This window comes from Dipteris shenzhenensis, chromosome 6, assembly GCF_047967505.1.
Source record: "Dipteris shenzhenensis isolate YYH24624 ecotype China chromosome 6, Dip_SZ_1.0, whole genome shotgun sequence".
In the NCBI taxonomy this organism is placed as follows: domain Eukaryota; kingdom Viridiplantae; phylum Streptophyta; class Polypodiopsida; order Gleicheniales; family Dipteridaceae; genus Dipteris; species Dipteris shenzhenensis.
In genome coordinates this window covers 21,234,190-21,248,899 of record NC_141601.1, presented here as the reverse complement: position 1 = coordinate 21,248,899, position 14,710 = coordinate 21,234,190, and the positions used below count along the sequence as shown (strand labels likewise).

The 14,710-nt window shown below is 43.3% G+C and overlaps 1 protein-coding gene across 1 annotated transcript in view; it reads left to right on the top strand.

The window, feature by feature from the left end:
• The first annotated feature begins 258 nt into the window (after nt 1–258).
• Nucleotides 259–14,710, top strand: part of LOC147900917 (uncharacterized) — a 39,572-nt gene continuing 25,120 nt past the window's right edge. The window contains exons 1-2 of the mRNA XM_087376061.1: nt 259–1,188; nt 1,323–1,485. Of these exons, the coding sequence (XP_087232187.1) occupies nt 327–1,188; nt 1,323–1,485 (1,025 nt within the window). The 5' untranslated portion in view covers nt 259–326. The remainder of the gene's footprint in view (nt 1,189–1,322; nt 1,486–14,710) is intronic.

Sequence of the window (14,710 nt, the reverse complement as noted above, 5' to 3'; positions counted from 1 at the left end):
GCGCCGCTACTCGCTCCTTGACGTGGAGCAGGCCAAGTACGGTGGATGTGCCCCAGGTCACACCTCCCTAAAGCATTTTGTTTGGGCACGTGGGTGCCCGAGCACCGGCCAGGGTGCCCCAGGTCAAACCTCTTTGAAGCATTTCGCTCGGGCACGTGGGTGCCGGAACCCCAACCTGAACGTGGAGTGCACGTGCTTGGGCAGGAAGAGGCCCCAAGCCTCCAACATGGTGTGTGTGTGTATGCACATGTGGTCGAAGGTGGAAATGCACCGGTTCTAACGTGAAAAACTATCTCGAGTGTTTTCGAAGGTTGTGAAAGAGGCACATGGATACACTTCCTGTCGATTCCCTCAACAAAGCTTCCGATTCGAATGATGCGCAGCACCAGCAAGAGCCGTTGCTGCGAACAACCCAATTGCCCAATCACGATTCTCAGGATGTCAAATTCAGCAAACTCTCTCTACTGTCCTCTCCTGAGCCCCAGGAAGGAAGCCCCTTGCCTCAGGAGCAGCAGGAGCACGTGGAAAATATGGATGCTCTCGTCTTTGACAATAGGCCGTTTCCCAAGCACCAGGACAGCATGCATTCTCTGGGTTTCGAGACCCAGGAGGAAGAGGAGATGCAGCTTGTTGAAAGAAAGCCTGTCTTCTTTTTGGAGGCAGATGAGCAGAATGTCCGCCTTGGCAAAGTGAGAGACTCTCTCATGGTCGATACAGAGGAAAAGAAAATCAGCTTAGGCGATTTTCGAAATCTAGCTCTCACAGACATTGATGAGTCCTTGCGTTTGCCCGAGGCGGAGCTCGAACAGCTCGTCAAAAGGAGCAGCCATGCCGGAAAGGGGAATCTGGCGCGAGCGGAAGAGCCAAACAACGTGGGGGGCGAAAGGGGCCGTCTTCGGATCCATAATGTGGGTGGTTCACTCACTTTCCTTCTCCAAATTGCCCTCCTTGCTTGGGGAGTACGGCAGCTGCGCAGCGTGCTTGCCAAGCGTCGTCAGAAGCAAGCACCCCGAATCAATACCGTGCCTTTTCGACCCAGCGATCCGCCTTTGTTTTGCAATTTGAGTGCACTGGCGGTGAAGAAGCTCGTTGACACAAATCCTACCGCTTATCTTTTGATAGACGTACGATTCCCTGAAGCCGTGCAAGCTAATCCCTTTCCTTTGAAGAATACTGTTAACATCCCAGGTAGCCATGTGTGTAGATAAATAATCCAATCCCTCTCCATTGGTTGATCTGGCAAGGCTACCAAAATTTTGGGGCTGAAGCAAAGCATGTTCAAAGTAGAAGACTTGATTCTTATTCATTTCTTACTATGGCAGAGGCAGAAGTGAAGGTTACCTTTCAACTTACTGAAGTTGAATGGGCGAGTCGCTTTCCTTGTATCAAGAGGCCCGACAGGAGCCAGCTGCTTGTCTTTATATCAACGAAGGGGCGTAGAGCTCAGCGTGCAGCAATAACCGCAGCGGAATTGGGCTACAACGGGTAAGCGCTGGCCTGGAGTAGCATTAAAACGATCATCATTTGTGCATTAAGGGCTTATTTCCTTAGGGAGCACTCGTTAAGGCTATCACCGGAATGCTTACATGACTATGCATTCCAATTGGCCCGTTGTAAGCTTTGGCCTGGAGTTGCATCAAAACGATCATCATTTGTGCTTTAAGGGCTTATTTCCTTAGGGAGCACTGGTTAGGCTATCACCGGAATGCTTACATGACTGTGCATTCCAATTGGCATTTAGAGAGTGTAGTTAACTTAATTCTCTTAACGGCTTATTCTCTTAACGGCTTGGGAAAAATGCTTGTAGATTTATCCACCCAAAAGAGGTACTTTAAGGACTTCTCTGAAGTTGGAATGTAAAAATTTAATGGTTAAGGGTGAGCAATGGGAATGCTTGCTAAGAAATTTTCATACTCTAAGATGAACTCAGATGGGTACTCGTTCGAAGGTTTTGAAAAGAAGAAAAGAGATTGATGAAATAAACCACTTTGTACAAAGCCCTAAAAGTTTTGGTGCATAACATAGTGGGTACTAATTTTCCTTGTTAAGGTTATCTTTAACTTAACGGAATTGGTTATGTTAAGCTCACTGATATAACCTACTTGTAGGTGGGCAAGAATCCTAATTGGGCACGCCAATCAAGTCCTTGTTCTTCTTCCTCCATTTGAAGGACTCTATTCAATCTACGTATAAGCACCATCAGAAGTTAGAATACAAAGTTAACATAGGGACCACTTGGTGTAGGCTAACCATAGATCCTTGTAAGGATCACCCTCAAGCTAGAGTTCAAGCAATTCCGGACTTGTGAACTCCAAGGTAAGACTACACGTCCCATGCCACGCAGTCCCATTTGCGCACAAATGTCGTTAGGGTATCATATGCATGAATGAACTCATCCCCCCGTTGACCACATGTCCCACACACAAATGTCGTTAGAGAAGCATAGGCATGGATGGGCTCCATTCTAGCTTTGTGTCCTTAGGAGGCCTCAATCCCAAGAATATCCATGCCCAGGCTCACACTAATATAAACATATGATGTCTTAGATATCACAACTCTAAGACTATCCTGACAATCATGTCCTAATTGTCCTTGGGTTATGTTACATGACTCTAGGGAACTTGACTTCCATAATACTAGCCGTGTTATGTCCAAATGTGGAAATAACATTCTCCCCTTCCTATTTAGGGGAGGATTGAGACATAAGCTCTAGGAATTGGTGAAGAGAATCAATATTTTTATCTTCTTTCTTGCAATCTTTCCACTTAACCTTCAGCTCTTGAATAACCTTGTTCTTAAGCCATTGGTCCCCATGGTCCAGAAGACATCCCGCACATAGGTGGTTAGTTTCTCGAGCCATGTAAGTTCATCCATCCTCAGAGACTAAATTATCTCTAGCATCCAACTTCTCTTTCAGTTTGCTGACATGAAAAACTGAGGGTACATGAATACCATGAGGTAAACGCAACTTGTAAGCCACTTCATTGATCTTTTTAAGGGTCAAGACGGACCACAAAAGCGTGAAAATATTTTATAAACCTGACAGTTCACATTACTTGAGAATCTTTAGGGATCTTCAAGTAAACCCACTAAGCCTTGGAAGAAACTTGAGGTTGTTGGGGTGCGGGAAGTAATGGAAACAGAGTGGAATGCAAGGAAGCAAAACCACAAGCTGAAGAAACACGAAGTACTTGCAAATAGATAATGAGAAAGTACAAAGGGATGGCCTATATGGCCCGGAAGTCAACCATATGGTTGACAAGTGAAGTCAACTTAAGGGTTGACTGAGTCCTAACTGCCATACCAAGACTAGCCCCTGGAAGAAACTCGAGGTTGTTGGGTGCGGGAAGTAATGGAAACAGAGTGGAATGCAAGGAAGCAAAACAACAAGCGGAAGAAACACGAAGTACTTGCAAATTGATGATGAGAAAGTACAAAGGGATGTCCTATATGGCTGTAAGTCAACCATATAGTTGACTAGTGAAGTCAACCTAAGGGTTGACTGAGTCCTAAGACTAGCCTACAAGGCCATACGGGCTAAGTGCTAACAACCCCCCCTCCATGGTATGGTTGAAGTATTTTGGATACATGTCAGATATACTTGGAAACTAGATCATGGTTGCACATATGCATTCAAGATGGTTTAGTTTGCTGACATGAAAGACTGAGGTTACATGAATACCATGAGGTGAACGCAACTTGTAAGCCACTTCATTGATCTTTTTAAGGGTCAAGAGCGGACCACAAAAGCTTGAAAATATTTAATAAACCTGACCAATTCACAATATTTGAGAATCTTTAGGGATCTTCAAGTAGACCCACTAGCGCCTGGAAGAACTCGAGGTTGTTGGGTGTGGGAAGTAATGGAAACAGAGTAGAATGCAAGGAAGCAAACAACAAGCTAAAGTAACACGAGAGAAAATACAAAGGGATGGCGGATGAATTCAAGGTGAATGAAGAATGCTACATTGAGATTCACAATGAAAAGGTGATACCCTTTTATTAATGTCCCTTGAGATCACTCAAGTTCCATCTTCCCATTTACACCTACCCTTATCCTATGACCCATGCATCTACCATTGAATGCACCTTAATGCACCCTTCCCTTCCTATTGTCCCTAGGACCTAGACACGTGTGTGCATATGTCCAAATTCGATGCCGTATGAAGGAGTGGCTCCAGCTCGACTAGTCCTATCTATTGAGATGATCCACCACCATAACAAATCGATCGGTGTCCATCATAGATACAAATACATGTTACACCATTGGCGTATAATATATAATAATGTTTTAATGTTTACTAATCACGGATTAGTGATTTCTCTTGTCATGACACTCCCTCCTGCTTGAATGGGCAGAAGTCCTCTTCTGGATCCTCTCTTGTCTCTTTCTCTTGCGCGTACGCTTCTCTTTTACTTCTGCATTTGCATCTCCTCGTTATAATCTACAAATAGCCTTCTCTTGGTAGTACACGATCTCTTTTGAATCAAAACTCAAATCCCATCTTCAAGTTTTGATTCATCTTGATGCGGAATATTCAAAATGCAGAAGTACCACTGCAGTGCCTCTTCAATATCTTTTCATACTCAGAATTCTCTTTTGAATACCAAGCTGCTGAAATCTCTTTATAGTAACCTGCTCAATAAGTTGAAACATATTTTGAACAAACTGGTCAGTATTCAAAAGATGTTCTCTCACCCCAAATGTGTTATTGAACTAGGTAGACCTTGGCCATAGTTGATTTTGCAATGGAGAACTACTTAGTCTATAGAAACTATAGACCTTCAATCTCTTTTTCAAACTCTTCTATTTCAGCCCTATTCATCCTATCAGACGCTCTACACGAAGGATAAAAATATTTTTTCTCTGTCCATACTCTACAAGGAATATGCCTACTCTCTATTCAATTTACACATCCATACACCAGTGTGGACTCTCTTGAGCTCTTCAATTTTTCTTTAGCCTGGCCCTTTTAATTTCCCAAAAATAGTTCATAATGGCCTGCCTAGAATCCTTAATGGCAGCTTTCTAGAAGCTGGCAGTACTCATTAAATCATGAATTGAATCATTCTAGATTTCCTTCAGTCTCTTGGCTGAATGGATAGCATTTACTCTTGGTTCTATGTTCACCGTAGAGTCTTGGGATGAGGAGATAGAAGCCTCACCCTCCTGATTGGATGCTTTGCCTTTCCCTTTTACAGAATCTGTTTTGGCAATTTTGGCTAATAGAGTAGGACATTTATGCCATGGATGCCCTGGCTTATGTTTCTTACATCTGAAACATATACCCTCCTTAATTAGCTTTTTCTTCTCATCGTCAGTCATGGAAGGGAACGGTATCCATCCAGGACGTGATTGACTATTAACATTTTGTATAATAGCTTTCTCCTTCCTTTGTTGAAGGGTTTACGAGGATTCAATTTCCTCGCAGCAATCTCATCCAATTTAGTGAGGTCTTTCAAGGTGGTTGGGTTGAACATTTCAACCTCATACCTCACTTTCGGGGTTAAGGCTGCTAAATACTTCTTCCTTCTATCATTCTCGCTCTTCTCAGGTAACTCTAAAGAGAGTTTCCAGAACCTAGCTGTAAATTCAGCATTACTCTCGTGATCGAATTGCCTGAACCTTTCCTAGCGGAAGTCAATTCTTCTTTATGCCTCGGAGGCATGAAAGTGGCCTTAAGCTGCTCTACAAATTTGGACCATTGAAGAATAGGCTCTTTTCCCATTTATGATAAGGACCACCGCATCAAAGCATCCTTCTGTAGATGTAGTGTGGCAAGAGCAAGCTTCTTGTCGTCGGTCTTATCTTAATGGGCAAAATATAGCTCAAAATGGCGAATCCAATTGAGGATTTTATCCACCTCTTTTGCTCCATCATACTTTGGGAATTCTATTCTCTCTCGGGGTTGGAATTTAGCTCTCTTTGAGGGGGTACTTAAATCTTCATCCTCAAAATTCAGCACTCTCTTAGTCCCAAATTTTGTCATAATGGACTGTTCAATCATATGGCTAAGGTGAGACATCAGCTTATCAACGGGAGTCTCCTCTCTCCCTCTTGCACTTATATTATAATCCATGTGTACGGGATTTTGAGTTAAAGGTGTAAACTCAGTGCCTCTTGGATGAACTTGTTTCTCCCTTCATTTCTGAAGGAAAACTCCCTATCAAGAGATTCTTGAAGGAGATATGAGGTAATTCTATACGTGGGTTATCATACTCAATATGTGTGTAACTCCCTAATATGGTGTTCTCTCCCTATCTCCTTCTAGTAGTGGAGGAAAAAGGACAAGTTCATTATTAAATATCCCTTCTCCTTCCATTCTTTCCTTTTAGTAATACAAGATAGAAAATGACTTGCTGTAATTTCTGAAAAGGGGTTTATTTTACAGCAAAAGTCAAGTGTTGTAGAGTTGGTGGTACTTATCCGACTCCCGCTTCGCTTGTGTCGATACACCACTTCAAATGACCTCTTCTTTCTTCTCTTTTAGCCTTTCTTCCTTGTTTTTATGCTGTAAACTGATACACTCCATTTGGGCTACTTGTTTTGAGTGGATTGGAGCTCTAGATACCGTTATAGGGGGTACTTGGTGGGTGGATCACCCCCTTAAAATCTTGTTCCAATCTGACTTTCCGTTGGCGAGAACGGGGGGGTCTCTTTTCCTCACGGTTTAAGGGTTAAGGGTCTATTCGTACGGGGGGAGTCACTTTGTTAGGACACCCCGTTCTCTGTCCAAAGACCCAAAGAGATCAGACAAAGCCCTTACCTCGGAGACTCTAGAATTCAAAGATTGCAGGGTTCCAAAAATCCTTGCCCCCGCAGGCTCCTTGCAAGGGTACGATTTGCAGGTACGTCGCACTTTGCTGCTAGCCTTCTCCAAGGTTCTTTTGCGTTGCCGGTCTTCACGCGACACCTGCACGCAGGCCTGATTCACATACGTTCGGCGTGTGTCGTGTCTTCCCTTTCCCTCTCGGTCTTACCCCACATGTCCTTCTTGGGTGCCTCTTCTCTGCTGCGTTTTCTGTATAGCCTACGGGCTCTCCCACACATCACCGCCTCGTATGGTTTCCTTTTCGCACGGTCTTCTTCTATGCTAAGGTTTCCTGCTCGTACCTCTGTCTCGCAGGCTTTTGCCTTCCGCCCCGCACGTTCTCCTGCCGTCCTAGTCGTGGATTGTTGCTGCTCTGATACCAAATGTGAAGAACCAACCTTCTCAAGAATGCAAATGTGTGCAATGCATGCAGAATTTGAATGCCGATTGGCCCTCCAATGGGAAAGAGCGCCCTCGTGAGAGTACTTGTTTCTATTTTCGACCTACATGCAAGGTGTGTGAGAGATGGCGGATGAATGGAAGGTGAATGAAGAATGCTACGTGAGATTCACAATGAAAGGGTGATACCCTTTCATTAATGTCCCTTGAAATCACTCAAGTTCCATCTTCCCATTTACACCTACCCTTATCCTATGACCCATGCATCTACCATTAAATGCACCTTAATGCACCCTTCCCTTCCTATTGCCCCTAGGACCTAGACATGTGTGTGCATATTTTATTAATAAAATGAGTGACACATGTCCAAATTCGATGCCGTCTGAAGGAGTGGCTCCAGCTCGACTAGTCCTATCTACTGAGATGATCCAATGTAACATAACAATGGTAATCTGATTGTGTAATTCACAGCAACACCTTCTTTAAACCACTTTTGAAGAGCTCACTGTGCACACGTATAGCAGACCCAAAGACTTGAGAGGCAACGCCGACCAATACCGAGACCTTGATGCTGTCCACACTGACGATGTAGGACGCTTCTGCAAGGCAAGGAAGAGGCTTGTGCTGTCTACCGGAATGTAGGGTTACTGCGTGAGTGAGAGAGTGAAAGCTGAGAGTAATAGATACTGAGAGAGAGCCGAGATATGACTGAGATAATAGAGCTGAGAAGCAGGCTGTGTAACCTGTAAAAGAAAGCTGAGAAAGCTGAGGAAACAGTGTCCAAACCTGTCTCCGTTTGCTGGTCCAAACCTCTGACTGTTGTGCTGCGTGGTCACCTTCAGATCAGGCTGAACTGAGGCTAGAGTAGGGCCAGATCTGAGGAGTTCAGGGGCTGCACAAGGAGGCTGAAGTGGAGCTGTTGGAGAGCTGAAGGCAGGAGCAAACTGAATGCTTCAAAAAGGGCAGCCAAGGGGCCCTTTTATAGGGCTGGAACTGAGTCAACCCAGTCTGTAAACAGCCGACTGGGTCGGTCTGTTTTACAGACTGGTTGGCCTACAACCAGCCTATAAAAGCCCTCCTTGGCTCATTTGCCAGGGGAGTTTTTGGGCAGCCTTTGCAAATTGCCTTCCCTGCTTACCTGTCCAGTCTTTGGGGGCCCTAAAGGGGGGCTCCTAACCTAGGTTAAGACCTAACCTATAAGATGGAAACACTGAACGTACTGTTCTCGAGTGGGTACTAGTGAACAAGAACTGAATTGTTGACTTGACCTAAGGTTGAGAGACTGACCTTCGTAGCTTGTGCCCGACTGTCCCTAGACAAGGGCTCACAAAGGGGTCACAACATACGACAAAATCTCCTATTTGGGAACTATAATGCACTTGTTGTTGTAGCCAATGTGTCACCTTGCACCCAAGTGCAGGGGTGCATGTGACATCCACCGCCATAACAAATCGGTCGGTGTCCATCATAAATACAAATACATTTTACACCATTGGCGCACAATATATAATAATGTTTTAATGTCTACTAATCACAAATTAATGATTTCTCTTGTCATGACACTAGCTCGCAATCTGCAAACTGGAAGCGGTCTAAGAGATGTCCAATGTACTTGGACTGAAGATTTTTGCAAAGCTGCCTTGAAATCCGCAATTTTCTTCAAGTCTGCCCAATGATAAGCATGTCATCCACATATAGAATCAAAATCAGAAATTGTGATTCACTTTGCCGGACATAAAGAGTAGCCTCTGTAGGGCTGTTCTGAAACCCAAGGCACAACCAAAAAGAATGTATCTTGGCATACCATGCCCGTGGTGCCTACTTCAAACCATAAAGGGCCTTTTAAGCCGGCATACCTTAGTTTCAGACCTTGGAAGTTCAAATCCTGGAGATTGAGTGACATAGACCTCTTCCACTAAATCCCCATGAAGGAAGGTGGTCTTGATGTCCAACTGATGGACCTCCCAATGCCTGTGAGATACTAGAGCAATGACACAACGAAGATGTGTGAAGTGGGAGCAAATGTCTCTTCAAAGTCAATACCATGTTGCTGGGCATAACCTTTCGCAACAAAGTGAGCTTTGTAGTGAACAAAACTGCCATCAGCTTTGCGCTTCAATTTGTAAACCCACTTTGTGCCGATGGCATGCTTGCTTGTAGGCAAATCACACAAGTCCCATGTGCCATTTGCTTGAATGGAGTCAAGTTCAGCTCTCATGGCCTGCATCCATTCATGACTTTCAAATGCATCTTTGTGACATGGAGGCTCCTCATTACAGCCATGGCAATCAATGCAACATTCAGCTCAAGCAAATCGCCATGCATCTGTTTTTTTCCCCTCTGGGGCAGGCAACCATGGGCGCATCTTGCTTGCTGTCCTTGAGGGTAGGACTGATTTTTGCTGTCTCATGACAGCCCTCTCCTCTTGAATTGCTTGCTCGATAGCATGGCCATTCGGCGGTGGAAAATCAGGCTGAGCAGGAGCAGCGGGAGGAGGATTGGAGCTGCAAGAAGCATGTGGCATGGAGCTCTCATCTGTATATGTGAAAGGCGGAATAGAATCAAACACATCAGAGGCTTCCATTGAAGACTGTGTTTCACAGTCCAGCCAAGGTAAAGGGTTATGCTCATCAAAAACCACGTCCCTATTGAGAATCACCTTGCCCGTGCTAGGCTGAAACAACTTGTAACCTTTGCTTTGTGGGTTGTAGCCAATGAAGATGCATTTGACAGCCTTATCATCAAGCTTATGCCTCAATTGAGAGGGTACACCCCTGAGGGTATCCAAAAGCCAACGAGGCGATTTTCGCTCTCTCATGACAACCCTCTCCTCTTGAACTGCTTGCTCGATAGCGTGGCCATTTGGTGGTGGAAAATCAGGTTGAGCAAGAGCAGTGGGAGGAGCATTGGAGCTGCTAGAAGCATGTGGCATGGAGCTCTGCACTGTGTCATCTATATCTGTGAAAGGCAGAATAGAATCAAACACATCAGACGCTTCCATTGAAGATTGTGTTTCACAGTTCAGCCAAGGTAAAGGGTTATGCTCATCAAAAACCACATCCCTATTGACAATCACCTTGCCTGTGCTAGGCTGAAACAACTTGTAACCTTTGCTTTGTGAGCTGTAGCCAATGAAGATACATTTGACAGCCTTAGCTTATGCACATACGCAAGAGACCCAAACACCCACATGTGAGAAATGACAGGCTTACGAGCTGTCAACGCTTCATAGGGAGTCATGGTCTTCAATGCACGAGTGGGTGCTCGGTTGAGCACATAGTTGGCACACATAATCACATCCAATTAGAATTTATTGGGCAAAGACTTTCCCTTAAGCATGCACTTGCCCGCTCATTTCTATTTCACTTTTAATTGCATCTTAAGAAGCAAACTGAAGCCGGAACTTCAATGGGATTAGCAGCGATGTGGAGCTCAAGGGGAAAGAACATGGTACACCAATTTCTAGAGCAGGTATCCTTGTCACAGACTCAAGGCAAGATCCTATAACAATTGGCAAATAGGCTCACAGAAATCCCCACGATGCAGAATTCCCTAAGACCATGATGATTTCAGATCAGCTCTAGACACTCCTGGGATGATCACAATTCCACAAGGTAGCAACATGTCGACACCGAGCTAGTAGACATGTTTCAACCACATAATCATCTGGGTTAGCAAGTCTTCTGGGTTTGTTTGCAATCCAAGTATCCCTTTTCTTTGTGCTGCTTGGAAGTTCCACAAAACTCCAAAAAAGCCAAGATTTATTGCAGCTGCTCGTGAGACTACTTTGACGGATATTTCTAAATGGCTAAGCTATTACTTCAAAGCCATGTTGCCTAGTGTCCATGAACTTTGGAGGGACTTACTAAAGAAGGAAGATGTCCCCTCGCACTCAAGCTGGATTTTAAATGACTCTGTAGGAGTGATTCCTGTTGTAAAAATTTTTAATTCCTCCCGAAGCATTCTAGGAAAAAGAGTCTCCTATTCTCCTTCAAACCTATGATTTTACCACACTTTACACAAAGATCGAGCTGGAAGACCTGAAGTTTAGAATAAAAAAGCTAGTGGCTAAAGTTTTCAAGCTGAGATTTGACAAAGTGCGAAAAGTTGAGAAAACAGCCTTATGCTTTGACTTTTTGTGGCTAAAAAATAAAGATCATGACATCGGTTCTAAAAAGAAAAGATACACAAAGGTAGTAAGTGTTCAAGATGTTTGCTGCTCTTCGATAGCTTTTCTTTAATATAATCTTTACATCACAATAGGTGATTCTTAGTTTCAACAAATTATAGGAATCCCCATGGGCACTAATTGTGCTGTCTTTTTAGCAAACTTTTATCTTTTCACTTATGAATTTGAGTTTATGCAATGCCTTATTTCTATCAATACCTGCCCTATCATTTTACATAAGCTTAGCCAAGTTAGGCGTTTTATAGATGATTTATTTGTACCAGATGTTCCTAACTTTCAAGACTTTATGTACAAAGACACTTGTGCTTTTGGAGAAGGAATCTATCCTCGTGACTCTTGTGAATTGAACTGCACTTTAAGGAGGGATTCTTGTGTTTTCTTAGATCTTAGACTTTCTCAATCTACCATAGGATTAGAGGTTGATATTTACGATAAACGTGAACAACCTGAATATAGTGGTTTACACAATGCCTCACATTGACTCAAACATTTCTGATTTGGCAAAATATGGAGTCATTTCTTCCCAATTCCATAGATTTTCCTGCCTTTGTACAACTAAGGAGTCTTTTATCACTCAATGTAGTAATTTGATCACTTTACTATTACACAAGAGGTATAATCCAAGGAAAATAATGAGAAAAGTACGCACAGTCTTAGATATGAAGTCTTTTATCTTTGGTGTATCGCCCTTAGGTATGTTTAGAATGATTGAACATAAGCTGAAAACAAAAAGCAGGGAGCTGAATAGCCCGTTTTTCTTTTAGTTTCAAAAGAGAGTTTGATTGAGTATGCTTGTGCTTTCTAAGTTAGGACTGTAATTTTGCCTCTTTGTAGGAAGCGATACATAAGTGTAAAGGGTACTTTTAGCTTTTTATGTTCTAAATAAGAGAGAGAGAGAGAGAGAGAGAGAGAGAGAGAGAGAGAGCGTTAATTCCAGTTTTTTGGAAGATTTTTGTTTTTTGTTGCTTGACTTGCTTGTTTATTTTTGCTTAGTCACCTTCTTCCTTTCTTCTTTATTTCTTGTTTTCTTTCTCTTTTGTTTATTTGACGTACTTTAGTAAGCACTGGGTTTGCCCAAGAGACTCTGCGGGTTTTTAGAAATCTAGTATAGCTGCTTATGCTTGGGCACTGATGACGACATAAGTGTTGCTTTGCTTGCTAAGTATGTCTTCCTTTTGTTTTTCATAAAAGTTTTTGTTTACCTCTTTTTTCTTCTCTTTCATTTTCCCTTTTATTTTCTATGTAGATTTTTGGTCTTTAGAACAACAAAAAATCTAAATTTGTATGATTGGACTTATTCTAGTCTTATAAAGATATATATACATAATCATTCACGAACATTGCTCAGCTCATCTCATTCTCAATCCAACATCTACCCCAACCTAATGAAGGAGCACATCTAGCTCCTTTAGGATCTCCCTCTCTACGTGACAAACTCTACGCGCGTGTCTACAACATGCAGCCCGCTCTGCCAATACACAGCAACAACACTCTACGATAATCAACTCGTGTACTACTCGTAGGCAAGTTGTATGTGATCCGAACACAACCCGTGCATAATCTTGTTCATAGACGTGGAGCAGCCATACATATTTCGTATGTCGTCCAGTCAGCAGCTCACATCTCTTGGATCAGTCCCAATAGCTTTTCGCTTAGCAATTTGTCAGCTCATCTCTTTCCTTCTAGCTATCAGCTCCACACAACCTATACACCTTCGCGCGATGATACCAAACAGGTACAGAACTCTCCAGATTCCAGAAGCTGCCATCCCACGTACCATGCCAGCTCGTCGACTAGAAGCTTGGAGATTAGATTCACGTAGCCACCTTGCATGCACACGCTTTTGCTTCCAGAATTTCCAGCCACTTCATTACGTGCAATTTACCACTCTCCCAACCTCTTCCCCAAACTTTAGGCCAAGGCAATAATGCCCAAATTCCAGCCTTAGACTTCACTCATGCACATAACTCCCAAGCAAGGCATTTAATGCATGCTTGCCCACACATGACCACAATAAAAAACATACATTGATGTCCATATGACAATACGACGAGACAGAAGCCATTCATGACAATAAGAACACATGGCAAAGGACAATGATGATGAACATTTGTCATTTACAACCAACACCATAACATACGGGAACCATGCTCTGGAGTGCCTGGCACATCCACATTGCATCTCATCATCTCCCTCTGAAGATATATTCACAAACTCAAAAAGAAAAAATAATTTACATTAGTATATAGTCACTTGATAAAAGTGCCCACAAAACCCAGAACCACCACTAACTGGCTATGCGCATACCTATGTGCCTACCCACAATCACACATAAAGTGAACTTTTTTTAAATACAGTTCTTATCATATCATTTAGCTCAACCCATAGGCTGCAAGCATTCATGCTTGACAGCTGAAGCAAATAGGAACTGAACTGCATCAAACATATCCTCTTTTGATACTTCGCTGAATGCATTCTCCTTCAACACCACAGGTCCACATGTCGAGACTTGCATAATCCTCTCAATATATTTCTTCAGTCATAAACGGTTCACTTTGTTTAGATGCAATCTCCCATCTAGATCACATAATTGATAAGATATGAAATTGTGTTTATCCGAATATTGCAACAAAGCATTAGTAGCACAATAAGTACCAGCCCATTCTGTGGACGAAGGAGCTTGATGTGTGTTTCACGAAATTGAAACATGATGTAAAAATCTAATACCAAACAAACACCCCTAGTTATACGGGCTGGAGCAAAGGGTTGGCGGGTTGTGTGTGTGTGTGTGTGAGAGAGAGAGAGAGAGAGAGAGAGAGAGAGAGAGAGAGAGAGGTTATTAAAGCTGAGTGGAGAGGTTACGAAAGCTGAGCGGAGTGGAGATGTTACAGAAGCTGAGCAAAGAGGGTATGGAAGCAAACTTGAGCGGAGAGGTTACGGGGTGAGCTAGAGGTTATGGGGGGGAGAAAGAAAGAAAGAAAGAAAGTCTATTAATGTCCATGGGAGACCAACAGGCCTATGGGACAACAAAAAACCATCTAGTACATCTGCTTTAGGGAGGGCACATGGCAGCTCCCAGGGAGTGCAAAGGCAACCCCAATTATGTAGAGTACCTATATAATAGTTTGGAAGAGTAATCGGCCATACATCAGTTTAAGATTGAGAGTCTTTGGTCTCTTCAACCTCCTTTGTTGCTGCACCAGTCCTGCCTCTTGCCAAGCCCTATCCAGCTCCGTATAGACTTGTACCCTGCTTTGACGTCAGCGCCACCTGTCCCATGCCTGCATCTCTGCACAGTTTTTGCTCCAGC